This window comes from Chrysemys picta, chromosome 6, assembly GCF_011386835.1.
Source record: "Chrysemys picta bellii isolate R12L10 chromosome 6, ASM1138683v2, whole genome shotgun sequence".
Lineage (NCBI taxonomy): Eukaryota > Metazoa > Chordata > Testudines > Emydidae > Chrysemys > Chrysemys picta.
Window position 1 is genome coordinate 132,650,127 of NC_088796.1, and position 18,590 is coordinate 132,668,716.

An 18,590-nucleotide genomic window follows, 5' to 3' on the forward strand; every position below is an offset into this window, starting at 1 on the left:
TTAGGGTAGGTGTGGATGGAATTCGACGCTAATAGCTCCGGGAGCTATCCCACAGTGCACCACTCTGTTGACGCTCTGGACAGCAGTCTGAGCTCGGATGCTCTGACCAGCCACCAGCCACACAGGAAAAGCCCCGGGAAAATTTGAATTCCTTTTCCTGTCTGGCCAGTTTGAATCTCATTTCCTGTTTGGACATCGTGGCGAGCAGCTGCACTGGCAACGATGCAGAGCTCTCCAGCAGAGGTGACCATGCAATCGCAGAATAGAAAGAGGGCCCCAGCATGGACTGATCGGGAAGTCTTGGATCTGATCGCTGTGTGGGGCGATGAGTCCGTGCTTTCGGAGCTGCGATCGAAAAAACGGAATGCGAAGATCTACGAGAAGATCTCAAAAGCCATGATGGAGAGAGGATACAGCCGGGATGCAACGCAGTGGCGCGTGAAAATCAAGGAGCTGAGACAAGGGTACCAGAAGACCAAAGGGTCAAACGGACGCTCCGGATCCCAGCCCCAGACATGCCGTTTCTACGAGGCACTGCATTCCATTCTAGATGCGGCCGCCACCACTACCCCACCACTGTCTGTGGACTCTGACGATGGGGTATTGTCGACGGCCGCTTCCTCGGAGCTCTTCGCGGATGGGGAAGATGAGGAAGGAGATGAGGAGGACGAGGCAGTCGACAGCGCTTTCAATGCTGATTTCCCCGACAGCCAGGATCTCTTCATCACCCTCACGGAGATCCCCTACCAACCCTCCCAAGGCCGTAACCCGGACCGTGAATCAGGGGAAGGATCAGTAGGTAAGTGTTTTAAACATTTATTTTGAACAGAATAGGAATGGTATCTTAACAATGGGTTTTTCATGATTAGTTTGCCCTAGGCACTTTAGTTTTTAGTCCTTGACAGTGCAGCTACTGGAAAATTCTGTCAATATGTCCGGGGATAGAGCAGAAATCCTCCTGGGACATCTCCACGAAGCTCTCCTGGAGGTATTGTGAAAGCCTTTGCATGAGGTTCCTGGGGAGAGCGGCCTTATTGCGTCCCATGGTAGGAAACTTTTCCGCGCCAGGCTAGCAGCAAGTACTCCAGGATCATTGCCTCGCAAAGCATGGCGGCATACAGCCCTGGTGTTTGCTGGCATTCACGCAGCATGTGCTCTTTCTCTGTCTCCAAAATCCTCATCAGAGTGATATCACTCATGGTGACCTGCTTTGAATTAGGGGAATGTTAGTATTGGGACTGATTGCCTGTTCCTTTACATAACTGTAACCGGCGGTTTACCGCCACGTGGTGGAGCCGGGACAGGGGTAGCATGCAGGGATCTTTCCCGGGGACAGTAGCGAGGGGGGTGGGACAGGGGCAGAGTTCATGCTGGCCGGATTGCCGGCAGCAGGAACTGGCCAACGCTAGGAGCATTGCTTGGAACGTGAAAGGAGGGCACTGCTATAAATTAAGCTTTAAGCAGCCATAAGTCTACGGCTTACCATGTCCGCCCGCTAGCTGAATTCCGTTGTCTGGCCCCGCTTGTGTGATCTGTACAGCAAGACCCCAGGCACTCAATGGGAAGACCGAAAATTCAACCTTGTACTGAGTGCGCATGTGATAGGTACTGTGCATGGTCTTGTTCACAGAGAAAGACTATATTCATTGTTCGCAAAACTGTATCTTTGTGAAGAATTCACTCCCTTTTTCCCATCCCACAGCTGCGAGTGTCTCCCGAGCTACCCCGGCATCCCCCTCCCAGAGGCTGGCGCAGATCAGGCGACGAAAGAGAAGGACACGGGACGAGATGTTCTCAGAACTTGTGGGCTGCTCCCGAGCCGAGGCGGCACAGCAGACCCAGTGGAGGGAGAACATGTCACAATACCAGCGATCACACAGGGAACGGGAGGACAGGTGGCGGCAGGAAGACCAGCAGGCAACTCAAACGCTGCTTGGACTAATGAGGGAGCAAATGGACACGCTCCGGCACCTTGTAGATATTCTGCAGGACCGGAGGCAGGAGGACAGAGCCCCGCTGCAGTCTATCTCTAACTGCCCTCCCCCGCCACAAACTCCCATCCCCCCCTCACCCAAAGTCCCAAGAAGGAGGGGCGGCAGGAGCCGTGAAAACAGTCACTCCACCCCTGCAGACTGCTCAAGTAGCAGAAGGCTCTCATTCCCAAAGATTTGATAAGTCCTTTCCTTCACTCCAAAAGCACCTCACCCAAGCCCCCGTCCCAGTGTCATCCCCTAACTGTGTAGTTGTTAATAAAAAAAAATACGTTTCTGTTAATTACTGTTTCCGTCATGTTCTTTTAGAGGAGATGTTTCAGAGTAGCAGCCGTGTTAGTCTGTATCCGCAAAAAGAAGAACAGGAGGACTTGTGGCACCTTAGAGACTAATAAATTTGTTAGTCTCTAAGGTGCCACAAGTCCTCCTGTTCTTCTTTTTTAGAGGAGAGTGTGTTTGAAGAGGGGGAAGGGGGTTGGTAATTGGAGAGGACAGTCACCTTTACCAGGGTACAGACACGGGGGCAGGTTCAGCAGAAGGTCACACACACATTGCAGTCACTAGGCACCCTGGTCAGTCTGGGAGGTGGTTTTCATGTTCGGGGGGGGGGAGTGGGCTATGTGAGTTTGTGGCGGGGGAGGGCGGTTACGGATCTTACGCAGCGGTCCTTTGCCTGGATGACAGAGCCACGCAGCAGGGGATCTGTAACCGTCCTCCCCCGCCACAAAGTCACATAGCCCCCACACACAGAGTCCCGAAAAGGAGGGGTGGCAGGCTCCGTTGAAACAACCAGTCCACCACTGCGGACCACTCTAGGAGCAGGAGCCTGTCATTCCTCGAGTTTAGAAGCGTCCTTTCCATCACTACACCCGCTCCCCACCACAGTCTGCATCCCAGTTTCAACACTTTACCACGAAATCCTTAATAAAGAAAACAGTGTTAATGAACAAAGTTTCATTTATTTTATTTTTAAAGGTGTGTTGGAAGTGGGGGAAGGGGGTTGGTAACTGGAGAGGATAGTCAACATTAACTGGGTAAAGAAACGGGGGCAGGTTCAGCTTCTGTTTAAACAAACTTAATAGTCACAGGTTACCCTGCTTACTGAGGAACCTAGCTTTCAAAGCCTCCCGGATGCACAGCGCGTCCCGCTGGGCTCTTCTAATCGCCTGGCTGTCTGGCTGGGCGTAATCAGCAGCCAGTCGATTTGTCTCAACCTCCCACCCTGCCATATACGTCTCCCCCTTGCTCTCACAGAGATTGTGGAGCACACAGCAAGCTGCAATAACAATGGGGATACTGGTTTCGCTGAGATCAGAGCGAGTCAGTAAGCTTCTCCATCTCCCCTTCAGACATCCAAAAGCACACTCCACCACCATTCTGCACTTGCTCAGCCGGTAGTTGAAGAGTTCCTTTTCACTGTCCAGGGCACCTGTATAGGGCTTCATGAGCCAGGGCATTAGCGGGTAGGCTGGGTCCCCGAGGATCACTGTAGGCATCTCCACATCCCCAACAGTTATTTTGTGATCCGGGAAGTAAATACCTTCCTGCAGCCGTTTAAACAGACCAGAGTTCCTGAAAACGTGAGCGTCATGAACCTTGCCCGGCCATCCGACGTTGATGTTGGTAAAACGTCCCCTATGGTCCACCAGTGCTTGCAGCACCGTTGAAAAGTAGCCCTTTCGGTTAATGTACTGGCTGGCCTGGTGGTCCGGTCCCAGGATAGGGATGTGAGTTCCATCTATAGCCCCACCGCAGTTTGGGAATCCCATCGCAGCGAAGCCATCTATGATCACCTGCATGTTTCCCAGGGTCACTACCTTTGAGAGCAGTAGTTCAACGATTGCGTTGGCTACTTGCATCACAGCCACCCCCACGGTAGATTTGCCCACTCCAAATTGGTTTGCGACTGACCAGTAGCTGTCTGGCGTTGCAAGCTTCCAGAGGGCTATGGCCACTCGCTTCTGGACAGTCAGGGCTGCTCGCGTCTGGGTGTCCTTGCGCTTCAGGGCAGGGGACAGCAACTCACAAAATTCCAGGAAAGTTCCCTTACGCATCCGAAAGTTTCGCAGCCACTGTGATTCATCCCAGACCTGCAGCACTATGCGGTCCCACCAGTCCGTGCTTGTTTCCCGGGCCCAGAATCACTGTTCCACAGCATCAACATGATCCATTGCCACCATGATGTTCACGGCGCGGGGTCCCGTGCTTTGTGAGAGGTCTGTGCCCCTCTCAGACTTAATGTCCTCACCGCGCTGCCGTAGCCTCCTCGCCCGATTTCTCAGCATCTGCCTCTGGGAAAGGTGGATGATAAAGTGCGAGGTGTTGACAACGGCCATAACTGCAGTGATGATCGCAGCGGGCTCCATGCTCGCAGTGCTGTGGTGTCTGCACTGTCAATCACCAGAAAAGTGCGTGAACTGATTGCCCGCCGGCGCTTTCACGGAGTGAGGGTTGAATGACAACAGTTATCCAAAACCACCCTCGACACATTTTTTGCCCCAGCAGGCATTGGGGACTCGACCCAGAATTCCAATGGGCAGCGGGGACTGTGGGAACTGTGGGATAGCTGCCCACAGTGCACCGCTTCCAATGTCGACGCTTGCCCCGTTAGTGTGGACTCACAAAGTCGAATTACTGTCCTTCGTGTGGATACACACGTTCGACTTTGTAATATCGGTTCCACAAATTCGCTTTAAGTAAAATCGAACTACTCTCGTAGTGTAGACATACCCTTCGACACACTGCAGAACTATACTGCATTGCACGGAACAAGAACTGGCATTTCTATAGTGTCTTCCATGCTTGGATCTCAAAGCCGTCTATATTCTGGGCTAGTTCCACGCGTGGCCCTCTTAGCAACAGAGCATGGGAAGAAAACAATTCATATGATGAGTAAGAGATCCACACCATGGATCTGAGACAAGAACTTACTTTAATTGTTTTTCTTGGGTAGGGTGACTAGATATCCCGATTTTATAGGGACAGTCCCGATATTTTGGGCTTTTTAAAATATGGGCTCCTATTACCCCCCACCCCCGTCCCAATTTTTCACACTTGCTATCTGGTCACCCTATTCTTGGGGAGATCATGTGTGTCTTCCCAGTACATAAAATTAAATGTTTCAAATAAAAATGCTTCTTGTGAATGCTTCCTATACTAATTTTATTATTCAGAATAACAAGCTGAAATGATCATTATTTGTACTTTTGAATCAACTTAGAGAGCAGAGCATCAATTACAGAGCTTTCTTGTGGTTCATAATGTGTCCTGGAGGGCTCCAAATATTAACACATTTCATTCTTCACAATCTGGATATCTTGCTTGGTTATTCTAGAATACCAGAAAAGAAGAAAAGAAGAGTTTTAGAAAATATTCCTTAGGTGACATTTAGGATTTTTGTCTAGCCAAATAGAAAAAGGGTTGATTTTCTAAAAACGGTGTTCAATTTTCCATTCAAAATGTGTGCATTATTACACATCTAAACTGCATACAGAATTAGCATAGTAGCCAGTTACGATGCATGATTGGTTATTTGTATGCACAGTTATCCAATTTGAAGTGAATGCTGCTAATTTAATGTACAAATTAAACATACAATGGTGTTTTTTGCGTGTTTAATGACATAAAAAAATCAGTCAAACTGCTGACATCCTGTTCAAAACTGGTGAAGCCAAGTCTGTTTGCTATTGGCTTCCATGGGATGTAAAGCTGGGCAGAATTTGGCCCAGTGAGACCATAGAAAAATATTGGAGTGGGAAATACAAGGAAACTGCAGTGGGATTCACTCCGCTCTGAAAACATTCTGGCAACCTGACCATTTCAGAAAGCACAATTTCCCTCCTGATGAACAGCCACTATCAGGCAGATGAGGTGCAACGTCTAACTGTGAACCAATGTCTAACTGACAAGGCATCCGATTGTGGTAACTGCAAAGGGCAATCCAAGCACAAGGCAGTATGTGTATTTTGCTAATTTGTTTAAAAATCCAGCCCAAGAGTTTTTCCTTAATTCAGTCAGAAAAGTGCAATGCAGTTGGGAAGTCTCCTCCCCCCTCTCATTTTGGGCTATTCTGATTTTCTAGAGTCCAGCCCAGCTGAGCTGGGGGAGGTCCAGGTTGGATATCAGGAAAAACTATTTCACTAGGAGGGTGGTGAAACACTGGAATGCGTTACCTAGGGAGGTGGTGGAGTCTCCTTCCTTGGAGGTTTTTAAGGCCCGGCTTGACAAAGCCCTGGCTGGGATGATTTAGCTGGGAATTGGTCCTGCTTTGAGCAGGGGGTTGGACTAGATGACCTCTTGAGGTCCCTTCCAACTCTGATAATCTATGATTCTATGATTCTATGATTCAGCAAGAGCCCTGGATTAACTCACAGAGTCAGTGTGTTGTGTTGTTGTTTCCTCACATATGCAGCATTACATCAGCTCTTGGTGTGTCACTGCAATGGGCTAGAAAACTACTGTACCCAAAAGGGGCTAGAATGATTCTGGGCGTGGCCCAGAGTGAGGGGCAGCATGCCAGCTGCACTGCCCCAGGAGATGCTGGGACTCAGACTCCCCACTGATGCGCCCGTTACCAGCAGAAAGTGATTACCCCCTCACTGCTGGACTAGCTCAGCTACTTGGGCAAGTGAGAGAGGGCTGGAGCCCACCCACCCCCGGGGGAGAGAGAGGGAGGGTGTAGCCCCACTGGCTCCTATGTGGCTGGACCCAGCAGCCTGGACAGGGTACAAAGGGGGGTTCTTACCTGAGTCACAATCTACCGCCAAGAGATGAAACGGCCCATGTGCTAGAGAGGCCCTGACTCAGAAGCCACTCGAGAACATCACCATTTGCCTTTAGGTTGGGCTGGGACAGCCCGGGAACCCTGCCTCCTTCCCCACCCTGCTCTGCGCTGTCATCCTAGGCAGAGCGCTCAGCACCAACATGGAATCAGCTGTGCGTGAGCAATAGCCAGGGCATGACCTTACCTTCGCCTCTCGCAGAGCGCGCACTCATTGCTGTAGGTGTTCCCATCAGTCCCGCAGACAGGCCTGTAATTCAAGGGGCATGCTGGTGCCAGGGCAGCGTGCTCACATGCCGGCTGGAAAGACAACAGTGATGTAATTCCTGCAGTGTTAGTGTTGCAGCGATCACGGAGCCCCTGTGCCGGTGACAACTTCCACTGTGCCAGGGATGTGGCATAGAATTATTCTCGATCCCCGGGGGATTCCCTGGGATGGCCGAGTGCCTGAGCTCTGGCAAAGGGTCCTGCATCAACAGATAGCTGGAACTAATTGGGGGGGTGGGCAGCATGAACTGTGTCTGCAGTGGGAAAAGTGAATGGTGGTGGCAGGGCAGGGGCTGTATGAACTGAATTGATGGGGCAGCCTGGACAGGGAGCCCTCCGCCCTCCCCGAACCCCCTCGCTTGTGTCTTCTTGTGCTTTCAGCTCTGCCCACAGTAGCGAGGAGAGTCCTCTCTCCACACGTAGGGCTGGCAGCGCTAGCAGCTCTTGTTCTCCCCACAGCCCGTTACAGAGGGCCCCTGTGGACACTCCCCCCACTGCCCTGCCCAGCGCGTTGGCTAGACTTGGCCTGTACGTGAGCAAGGCAGACAAGAACAGCAGGATTCTACTTACCACTCTCGGGACCCCTCCTTCCTGAGGCCCTGCCCCTGAAAGGGAAAGGACCCCATGAAACCCAAGAGCAGGACGCGGAGGAGCAGTGTAATGGACAGGCCGGTCTCGCTCAAGAGAGCAGGGGCCAGGCCAGGCCCCGGGGAGATAGCCCCGCTGAGGGGAAAGCGAGCCACGCCTCAGAGCTGGGTGTGAGCTCCGACCAGCGAGTCCACCCGCCTCAGCCGCATGCCGTGGGTTCGGGTTCAGTTCTGCTCCAAGCCACACACAAAAATTAACCCTTCAGTCACTGGTTCCAACTGGGTCCAATCAACTTTCAATCTTAGGAGAAGTAAATTCATTCCCGCTCCCTCCCCCTGCCCCATTCTTTCTTTGCTGTGCAGGGCGCTGCTCACTGAGGCCATAGGGCAGGGCCACCAGTGCCCCCAGTGGTGGAGAGCTGTCACTGCAGCAGAAGAATATACCACTGCCTCCCAGACAGAATCATAGAATATCAGGGTTGGAAGGGACCTCAGGAGGTCATCTAGTCCAACCCCCTGCTCAAAGCAGGACCAACCCCAACTAAATCATCCCAACCAGGGCTTTGTCAAGCCTGACCTTAAAAACCTCCAAGGAAGGAGATTCCACCACCTCCCTAGGTAACCCATTCCAGTGCTTCACCACCCTCCTAGTGAAATAGTGTTTCCTAATATCCAACCTAGACCTTCCCCACTGCAACTTGAGACCATTGCTCCTTGTTCTGTCATCTGCCACCACTGAGAACAGCTGAGCTCCATCCTCTTTGGAACCCCCTTTCAGGTAGTTGAAGGCTGCTATCAAATCCCCCCTCATTCTTCTCTTCTGCAGACTAAACAATCCCAGTTCCCTCAGCCTCTCCTCATAAGTCATGTGCTCCAGCCCCCTAATCATTTTTGTTGCCCTCCGCTGGACTCTTTCCAATTTTTCCACATCCTTTCTGTAGTGGGAGGCCCAAAACTGGACATAATACTCCATATGTGGCCTCACCAATGCTGAATAGAGGGCAATAATCACTTCCCTCAATCTGCTGGCAATGCTTCTACTAATGCAGCCTAATATGCCATTAGCCTTCTTGGAAACAAGGGCACATTGTTGACTCATATCCAGCTTCTCATCCACTGTAATCCCCAGGTCCTTTTCTGCAGAATTGCCACTTAGTCAGTCAGTGCCAAGCCTGTAGCAGTGCATGGGATTCTTCCTTCCCAAGTGCAGGACTCTGCACTTGTCCTTGTCGAACCTCGTCAGGTTTCTTTTGGCCCAATCCTCCAATTTGTTTAGGTCACTCTGCCCCCTATCCCTACCCTCCAGTGTATCTACCTCTCCCCACAGCTTAGTGTCATCCACGAACTTGCTGAGGGTACAGTCCATCCCATCATCCAGATCATCAGTAAAGATGTTGAACAAAACCAGCCCCAGGACCGACCCCTGGGGCACTCCGCTTGAAACCGGCTGCCAACTAGACATCGAGCCATTGATCACTACCCGTTGAGCTTTGCTCTAATCTGAGCCTGCCACCGCGAGCCAGGTGGGGGAAGAGAAAACTGCTCTGGGTGGGGTGGGGATCAGGCAGTGCACCGGGCAGGTGGGAGGGGGCTGGGACTGGGACCTGCAGCTCACTCCAGTGGGGAGTGGGTTTGGAACGTGGCCCTGCCTCATGTGGGCCAGTTGGAGGGAGGAGCTGCCCAGGGGTTAGGGGCGGGGGGCTAAAGGGAGAAGGGCTGGGCAGCCTTTATCTCTGTCCTTGGGCTTGATGGGGCCAGGGAGCAGCCCACCTCTTCTCTTTCTGGGGTCCCTCTGTCTCTGGGGCCCCTGCTGCCCCATGTGGTGCCTCCTGCAGGTGGCTCCCAAACTTCCCCTCTCCCCTTGCTCTTCTAAGCTGTCCTCCCCCATCCTCATGCTTGTCTCACCAGGCTGGGCTGGGCCTGTCTGGTAGCAATCCCAGGCCCATTTGTTATTCTGTTGGCTGGTTTTATAAGGCGAATAACATCACTGTCGTTTTTAAAAATATTGAGCCTAAAAAATGCTGAACCTTTGTTTTAACCAGTAACCCTAATTTGTTTCAGTTCCATTCCAGTTCAGGAGGCAGGACAAAGGTATGGGTCAGGTTCGGGTCCAGATCATGTAAAAAAATACTGATTTGGACTGATTCTCTGGTTCCAGTTCGGTTCTGGTTCAGCTCATGGCTCAGACTCCAGCCTTCCTGCTGGCGCTCCCACGAGGGTGCAGCAGGCTTGTACCTCCACTGCCGATTGCTGTTCCCTGTCCTGTAACCTTGGCCGGCCTGCCTGCCTGCCCATAGACTGTGAGCTCCTCAGAGCCAGTGGGGTTGGAAAGTGCCATGCACATCATGGGCACCACTGGGCATCATGGGATATAAACTGGCCATCAGGAAGTTTAGACTTGAAATTAGACGAAGGTTTCTAACCATCAGAGGAGTGAAGTTCTGGAACAGCCTTCCAAGGGGAGTAGTGGGGGCAAAAGACATATCTGGCTTCAAGACTAAGCTTGATAAGTTTATGGAGGGGATGGTATGATGGATAGCCTCATTTTGGCAATTAATTGATCTTTGACTATTAGCAGTAAATATGCCCAATAGCCTGTGATAGGATGGGATCGGAGTTACTACAGAGAATTCTTTCCCGGGTGTCTGGCTGGTGAGTCTTGCCCACATGCTCAGGGTTTAGCTGATGGCCATATTTGGGGTTGGGAAGGAATTTTCCTCCAGGACAGATTGGCAGAGGCCCTGGGGGGGTTTCGCCTTCCTCTGCAGCGTGGGGCACAGGTCACTTGCTGGAGGATTCTCTGCATCTTGAAGTCTTTAAACCATGATTTGAGGACTTCAATAGCTCAGACGCTGGTTAGGGGTTTGATACAGGAGTGGGTGGGTGAGATTCTATGGCCTGCATTGTGCAGGAGGTCAGACTAGATCATAATGGTCCCTTCTGATCTTAAAGTCTATGAGTCTATGATTCAAATAATACACAAATCACTCCTTAGATTAACACAATAGTGGCCATCACAGAGCCAAGTAATAGCTGCACAGCTACAGGGCCAAGGGCAGACATAGCCACTTGCATTTTTTAACCTTTGTTCTAACTAGCCAGTAAACAAAGGCAAGGACTTCCCATTCCTGGGCCCACTCTCCCTTCGCCATTAGAGCTCTCCTTTAAACCCGCTCTCAGCAGAACCCTCCCCATCAGCAATTGCTCCTCAGCTGCTGTGCTTTTCTGTGCTAGGCTGCGAGCCCAGTGACTTGAGGCTGGTGCTGGGTCTCCCTCCCTGGGCTCAAGGGTGCTGGGCACCTTCACAGCACCGCATGGATGCTACATTCTCTGACAACATCTGCGCAGTGTGCAGCGGCAGTCAGAACAGCTAACAATGTGGGGAACTATTAGGAAAGGGATAGATAATGAGACAGTAAATATCACAATGCTACTTTATAAATCCCTGGTACACCTACATCTTGAATGCTGTGTGCAGGTCTGGTCAGCCCACCTCAAAAAAGATGTATTAGAATTGAAAAAAGTACAGTGAATGGCAACAAAAATTATTAAGGGTATAGAACAGCTTCCGTAGGAGGAAAGGTTAAAAAGACTGGGACTGTTCAGCTTAGAAAAGAGATGACTTGTGGGGCAGGGGGAGGGGGGGCTGAGGGAGGATATGATAACAGTCAATAGAATAATGACTGGTGTGGAGAAAGGGAATAGGGAAGTGTTATTTACCCCTTCACATAACACAAGAAATAGGAATCACCAGATAAAATTAATAGGCATCAGGTTTAAACAAAAGGAAGTACTTCTTCACACAACGCACAGTCAACCTGTGGAACAGGTTGCCAGGGGATGTTGTGAAGGCCAAAAGAATAGCTGGGTTCAAAAAAGAATAAGATAAGTTCACAGAAAATAGGTCCATCAATGGCTATTAGCCAAGATGGCCAGGGACACAAACTCATGCTCTGGATGTCCCTAGCCTCTGACTGCCAGAAGCTGGGACTGGACGACAGGGGATGGATCACTGGATTAATTCCCTCTGAAGCACCGGGCATTGGCCACTGTCAGAATATAGGACCTAGATGGACCCAGTATCTTATGTTCTTAAGCAACAGGAACAGCCCAACTATGAGCTGACAAACAGCATTCCAGGCCTGATCCCCCACATTACCCTAGTTCTACACTGAGTTACTGCTGAGTTCAGTGGCAGGACACCCACCTCACACTCCTGCAATCCTGTTGTGTACACATGGCAAGTGGCATAGAAGGCTCAACCTCCCCTTGCATATGGGGCTCGAGACCTAGCATACTTCCTACAGCAGGCCCTGCAAATCACAAGTTTCAGCAGACAATTCAGTGGACAAGTTTCAGGGCCCACTCTCTGGCCCTTCCTCTCCCTCTCTGCTAATAGCAGTTTTACAAACTTTAGCTCCAGGAGAAATCCAAATGCCTCCACAGCACCCTCTGCTGCCACACCGGTGTGGTGCTCCTTGTCCCCCTCCCCGCCTATTCCTCTGTGTCAAGTGCCAAGTTGCCCTGACCCCTCTGCTCCTCTGACATTGTCACCTCAACCACCATGAGCCAGCCACTCATCATCTGCTTCTAAGCCTAATTCCACACAGTCCTGTTCATGGTACATCCCCGTAGCCCATCTGCCAGCCCCCTGTGCACTGTACATCCCTGTGAGCCCGTCCGCCAGCACCCTGTGCACGGTACATCCCCGTCAGATCGTCCGCCAGCACCCTGTGCACAGTGCTTTCCCTGGACCCCATCCACATGGCCCCTGTGTACAGCACATCACCCTCAGCCTATCCACATAGCGCCTGTGCACATTACAGCCTCCTGAGCCCACCTGCATGGAATGTTAAACTGTATTATACTGTTCAGTCACTAGGTGGCACTGTATGTAAAATACCTTATTTAAGCTAACGTTAGCCATACCTGGAAGAGCATTAAAGGATCTTATAGTGAACATATCTGGTGTGCATCTTTCTGAGAAGTAAATGCTGCAGTCAGTCAATAGATACAGATGCCTGACCTGCTAGTAGCAGCCCTGCAATCTACAGTGTACAAGAAGTACATGACATGAGGTCAGAAGAAAACTAGTGCCAGAGAACAAACAAAAGCAATAAAGCAAGAAAAGTTGCAGGCCCTCACCAACATAGCACTCTTCAAGGCCTCAGAGAACTTCACTGTGAAGGTTTCTCAAAGCTGGACAGATTGGAAGCAATAATTTGCAAAATTTGAAATTGCTATAAGGTCAGGAAACTGGGGATATTCAGGTATCTTCTTTAAATGTATGCTATTGAGAAGCAGGTGGACAGGGCCGTCCCTAGCCATTTTGGTGCCCTACGCAGCCCCTGCCCCTCGCGGGGTGTGTGTGGCCCCAGGCTTCTGCGGGGGGGAGGGAGCTGGCCCCAGGCCTCCACAGGGGGCCTGGCTTGGGGGGAACCACCCCCCAGCATGAGCCGGCAGAGCTGGTTGGGGCCGGGTTGCTCCACTTCCTGCTGCCTGGTGAGTGCGGGGTCGAGCCCACCCTGCACTCATGGGGCGGCAGTAAGTGGAGTGACCTGGCCCAGCCCGCTCTACTCTGCTCCCCTGGCTCCCAGCCTTGGGGGGCAGGTGGGAACCACCCCTGGCCCCAGCACTTACTGGTAGCGTGGCTGGGAGCCGGAGGCACAGAGTGGGCTGGGGCCAGGTCGCTCCACTTCCCGCTGCCCGGTGAGTGCAGGGCGCCCAACCCCTGCTGCAGTCCTCAAGGGAAGGAGTGGAGTGGGAGTGGGGCTGGGGTGGAGCAGGGGCAGGAAGAGGTGGGGCGGGGGCGGAGCAGGGGTGGGGGCCATGGGGAAGAGGCAGAGCAGGGGCTGGAGCAGCACACAGATGCTTAGGGCACCAGGAAAATTGGTGCCCAAAATTTCCTGGTGCCCTACGCAGCTGCGTAATTTGCATATGGGTAAGGACGGCCCCGCAGGCAGAGCGTATCCTATAAATCCTTTGACTTTACTGAGGATAGTCACACAGATGACTATGAAAGGGTTCTGGCTATCTTTGATGCATACATTATATCTCAAATGTGGTTTCCACATTTTTCCACCAGAGAATTCAAGAACAAGGGGAAAATGTTGAATGTTTTATAAGAGCTCTGCATGCATTGACTGAAAACTTATTTTGGAACTGCAAAATGTGAAAATATCAGAGACAGGCTGGTTATTGGGTGAGCAGCTACAACTGACGACAGATTTACCCCTAGCCACAGCTATACAGATAGCAAAGCAGTCTGAGCTAGTCATACAGCAAAATAAAGGGCAGAAAAACCTGTGTGACCGACTGCAACCCTGTATTCACAGGCTACACACCACTGTAATAATCTTTGTACACAATAAGCTTAACAACTCACTGATCAATAATACCATGATGAAATGTGTGCAGCAACCTTATGTGTAAAGTTATGAACATAAGCTGAAATCATGACTGAAGTGTGTTTACCAGACAAGTCTGGGGAGGGGATAAACAAACCAGTTTCTCAAAGACAAAGGACAAGCTGACACCTCTAGCCAGGTGTCAAATTGATGGGCCATCCCCAATCCCGTGGCCGTTCTTTGGCAGTTAAGGGGAGTAGGAACTGATTGATCTGCATTTTAGCAAACAAAATGGAACCTCTTTTACCACGAGACTCCTTGTCTCCATGCTCACAGCAGGAAGGAACTTGATCTAGGGGTGACCCTCAGGAAAAGCATTTCAAAGGGTGACTGGACTATAAAAGGGATGGGCAAAAACACCTCAGGGGGTCGCTCTCGCGCACGCGGGGTCTCTCTCTCTCTCTCTCTCTCTCACCTAAGACGACAAAGGAACCAGTCCTTTGGGGGCAAATCCTCACTTGAGAATTTGGCCAGCCCTGTTGCTGGGAACCTGTGGTAAGAATTTTACTTTGAACCAAGTCTAGTTTGTTACGTTTTAGCACTAGAAGCATTTTATCTTTATTTCTCATTCCTGACTTTAATGCCCTATACTTATACTCACTTAAAATCTTTTAGTTGTTAAATTAACTTGTTTTAGTCTTAATCAAAACTTAAAACAGTGTTGTAGTTAAACTGAATGGTTTGGTAACTCCAATTAAAGTAGCAAGCCATTGTACGTTGACCCCTTCCAAGGCCAACGGGCCTCTAATATTTGAACTGTCTAGGAGAGGGCCAGACAGAGCAGAACTCACGTTTTGGGAGAAAGTCTGGGACTGGGAGTGTGTTGGGGTCACCCTGCAGGCAGTAACCAAAGCTGGTGGAAGCCAGAGGGTGACTGACTTGTGGCTGGCAGGCTGCAGCTACACACAGACACTCAGGAGTGACCTGCAGGGTGTTTGGGTATTTGTGAGTAGCCAGGTTGGGAGCTACAGCAGCAAAGCATTGTGAGACACCCACGTTGACAGGGCAGGTGGTGACAACTCCTCACTAGTCTGGATTGCACCGCGGACTGCGATATCCTGAAACTAGTTTAGAAGCCGTAAATAGCCACTTGGATGTTAAAAGTCATTATCAGAATACCCTGAGGCCAGGAGAGAAAACTCCCAGGCTTGGAGGGACAAATCCCAGCCCACATGCACAAGGTGGGGAAAAGTCATATCTGAGGAGATGGTGCATGTGCAGCCAGAGGCACACAGTGAGATACATGCATAAAATATGGACATTTTGCAGTTCTTTGCTGCACCAACGCACTCAGGGAGTTATGGACAATAGAGATTCATTGTTTCTGGGATCTATCATTTGTCTGGACAGTGAAATTGAGTATTCATGGCAAGACTATTGACTTTAAAACTGACTCAGGAGCAGAGGTCACAGTCCTCTCAGAAGGGATTTACAATCACCTGCAACCCCTCCCGGAGCTGGGGTCACCTCACACAGCTCTGAATAGCCCTGCGCTGTTCTGAACGGCAGGGGCCAATTCACCACAGAAACAACTCCCAAAGACACAAGCTGGGCATTCAGATTGCCTGTGATCAAAGGATCAAAGACAGACCAACAACCTTCTCAGTCGCAGCGTGGGAGCCATGATAGACCTAGTGAGAAAAGTGGAAGAATTCAACCAGGGATTTGATGTCATTGACTTTTGAAAAGAGATCCAGTACAAATCAAGTTAAGGGACAATTCTGAACCAGACAGTATACAAATACCCCTACCAGACAGACCTTGGAAGAGACTAGCTGCAGACTTCTGTGAATTCAGAGGACATCATTGTCTGCTTGTTGGGGAATATTTGTCCAGGTATATAGAAATAACGTACTCGAAAGATAGAACATGCACAGTGTTATTGAGAAACTGAAGTGCCATAGGCGTCGACTCTGTGGGTGCTCCGGGGCTCAAACACCCACTGAAAAAAAATAGGGGGTGCTTAGCACTCACAGGGCCAGATTAGTCTTTTGTGGGCTCCAGCTCCCGGACCATGAACCCACCCCTGCTCCACCTCAAGGCCCCGCCCCTGCTCAGCCTCTTCCCCCTAAGGCCCCACCCAGCGCTCCACTCCCGAGGCCCCGCCCCTACTTGAGACACTTAGACTGCTACCTATTGATCTACAAAGATAGCGGAGATAGTGTAAATACTGAAGTTGGTAGAAAAGTAGAACTTAAAGGGGAGAAGTAATGGAATGCTAATCGGTATGATACTCTTTAACCACTAGGTGGCGCTGTGTACAAGACCTTATTTAAGCTACCCTCAGTACATTAAAGGACCTTACAGTGCACACACGGGGTGTGTATCTCTCTGAGAAGTACACTCTGCCTACGTCTGATACAGAAGCCTGACCTGCTAGGAGCAACCCTGCAACCTACAGTGCACAAGTACATGACAGCCCCCGAGCACTAACATGGCCCCTGTGCACAGTGTGCCCCCCTAGGCATCTCTCATTGCCATGGGGCACAGTACATCCCACGGAGCCCATCCGCACAGCCCCTTGCACGTGGTATGTCCCCCTCGGCCCATCCGCATGGCCCCTGTGCAGGATAAGAACATAACCCACACTGACCCACACTGGGTCAGACCAAAGATCTATCTAGCTCAGTATCCTGTCTGCCGCCAGTGGCCAATGCCAGGTGCCCCAGAGGGAATGAGCAGAACAGGGAATCATCAAAGTGCTCTATCCCCTGTCGCCCATTCCCAGCTTCTGGCAAACAGAGGCGAGGGACATCATCCCTGCCCAGCCTCGCTAATAGCCATTGATGGACCTATCCTCCATGAACTTATCTAGTTCTTTTTTGTACCCTGTTATGGTCTTGGCCTTCACAACATCCTCTGGCAAAGAGTTCCACAGGTTGACTGTGTGTTGTGTGAAGAAATACTTCTTTTTGTTTGTTTTAAACCTGCTGCCTATTAATTTCATTGGGTGACCCCTAATTCTTATGTTACGAGAAGGAGTAAATAACACTTCCTTATTTACTTTCTCCACACCAGTCATGATTTTATAGACCTCCATCATATCCCCTTTAGTCGTCTCTTTTCCAAGCTAGTACATCCTCCTCAGACCCTCCAGAGGGCCCCCCTGTGCACAGTATGACCCACCCGAGACTGTCCGCCTGGCCCTTGTGCATGGTACGTCCCCCTTAGCCCATTCATAATGACCAGCCTTGTCCACATGCAAATCTTTCAGGACGTTCCACATGGGCACGTGATTCCTGCATTTGTGGAGGCTGGGCATGAGTGCCAGAAGCTCTGGGGCGGGGGGGGAGAAGAGAGGGGCAGCACCAGTGCCTCGACTGTGGCCCTGCCTCCTATTCCACTTCAAGGCTCACCCCCACTCAGCCTCCTCCCCCCGAGACCCTGCCCACGCTCCACCCCCATAGGTTCCAGGAGCAGACTTACCACACTGAGCAAGGAGAAGGAACAAAGCTGTAAGGGCCCCCAGCATTCGGACAGTCATGGTGATTCCAGCACAGCTGTGCATACGCTGATCTACTTACAGCTCCTTTTATAGGGAAGGCCTTGTGCTTATCTCTTGGGAGCTGGGAAAAGCAATGTGTTCAGTGTTTATTTAAACGTAGGGCTGATTCCTCAGCTGTGCCCAAGAAGTGTACATTTTTAACAGCGAGTAATCAACCACTGGAACTATTTACCAAGAGTCGTGGTAGTTGACACAGCTACTGCCTCTCAGGAAGGTGGAGTACCTACTGGCACAGAGTGTGGGGGAATCAGCACCCTGTACCCCTCACTGTGACTCTCAGCCAGCCAGTAAAACAGAAGGTTTATTAGATGACAGAAACAGAGTCTAAAACAGAGCTTGTAAGTACAGAAAACAGGACCCCTCAGTTAGGTCCATCTTGGGCGGTGGGGAGCCCAGACCCAGGTTCTGCCCCCTCTCCCCCCCACTTTCCCCAGCCAGCTCCAAACTGAAACCCCTTCCTGCTGCCTCCACCAGCCACACCCCTGGTCCCTCCTCCAGGCTTTGTCCAGTTTCCCAGGCAGAAGTGTCACCTGGCCGCAACCCCCTCCTGAGCTCAGGTTACACAGGGCAGTCCACACAGACCCAGATCGACCCGTCCTTTTTGGGGACCAGCACCACCGGCGAGGCCCAAGGGCTGGAAGACTGCTGGATCACCCCCAAAGCCAGCATGTCACTGACCTCTCTTTCCAGGTCCTGAGCAGTTTTCCCTGTGACTCAGAAGTGGGAGCATCTTACAGGAGAATGTGATCCTGTCTGTACCCGGTGGACAGTCAGATTAGTGAGTCCAGGTTGGTTGGAAAACAGCTGTCGGTACAGATGCAGGACCCCGATCTCAGCTTGCTGGGCCGGGGTCAGCTGATCAGAGAGGGGAACTGTTTCCAGGGAGGAGCCAGCTCTTGTCCCAGGGAATAGATCTACTAAAGGGTCATCTCCCTGCTCCTCCCAATGTCCACATACAGCCAATACCACATTCCCCCCCATCATAATATGGCTTCATCATATTGACATGGTACACCCGGTGGTGGTGTGCCAGGTTAGACAGCTCCGCCACAT

At 51.1% G+C, this 18,590-nt stretch overlaps 2 protein-coding genes across 2 annotated transcripts; one reads left to right on the forward strand and one right to left on the reverse strand.

Annotated features, from left to right (window-relative positions):
* On the forward strand, positions 1–2,251 carry LOC135972320 (uncharacterized). Its single transcript, XM_065549897.1, has 2 exons — positions 1–799; positions 1,703–2,251. Exons 1-2 carry the CDS (start codon positions 223–225, stop codon positions 2,170–2,172), a joined length of 1,047 nt encoding a protein of 348 aa, XP_065405969.1. The 5' UTR covers positions 1–222; the 3' UTR covers positions 2,173–2,251.
* A 679-nt stretch (positions 2,252–2,930) lies between these two features.
* SPINK4 (serine peptidase inhibitor Kazal type 4) lies at positions 2,931–17,604 on the reverse strand. The gene is made up of 4 exons (XM_005283518.4): positions 17,459–17,604; positions 7,609–7,643; positions 6,959–7,071; positions 2,931–5,321 (listed from the first exon to the last, which is right to left on the reverse strand). The coding sequence occupies exons 1-4, from the start codon at positions 17,538–17,540 to the stop codon at positions 5,276–5,278; spliced, it is 276 nt and encodes a 91-aa protein (XP_005283575.2). The 5' UTR covers positions 17,541–17,604; the 3' UTR covers positions 2,931–5,275.
* Positions 17,605–18,590: the final 986 nt, after the last annotated feature.

Bases quoted from the DNA above. Each gene is read 5' to 3' on its own strand.
- LOC135972320 (XM_065549897.1), top strand. From the start codon at position 223: ATGCAGAGCTCTCCAGCAGAGGTGACCATGCAATCGCAGAATAGAAAG. The intron at 800-1,702 runs GTAAGTGTTTTA...CCCATCCCACAG, and splicing joins ATCAGGGGAAGGATCAGTAG to CTGCGAGTGTCTCCCGAGCT.
- SPINK4 (XM_005283518.4), bottom strand. From the start codon at position 17,540: ATGCACAGCTGTGCTGGAATCACCATGACTGTCCGAATGCTGGGGGCC. The intron at 7,072-7,608 runs GTAAGTAGAATC...TTGTCTTTCCAG, and splicing joins AAGGAGGGGTCCCGAGAGTG to CCGGCATGTGAGCACGCTGC. The intron at 5,322-6,958 runs GTAAGGTCATGC...CTGGTATTCTAG, and splicing joins GCGCTCTGCGAGAGGCGAAG to AATAACCAAGCAAGATATCC.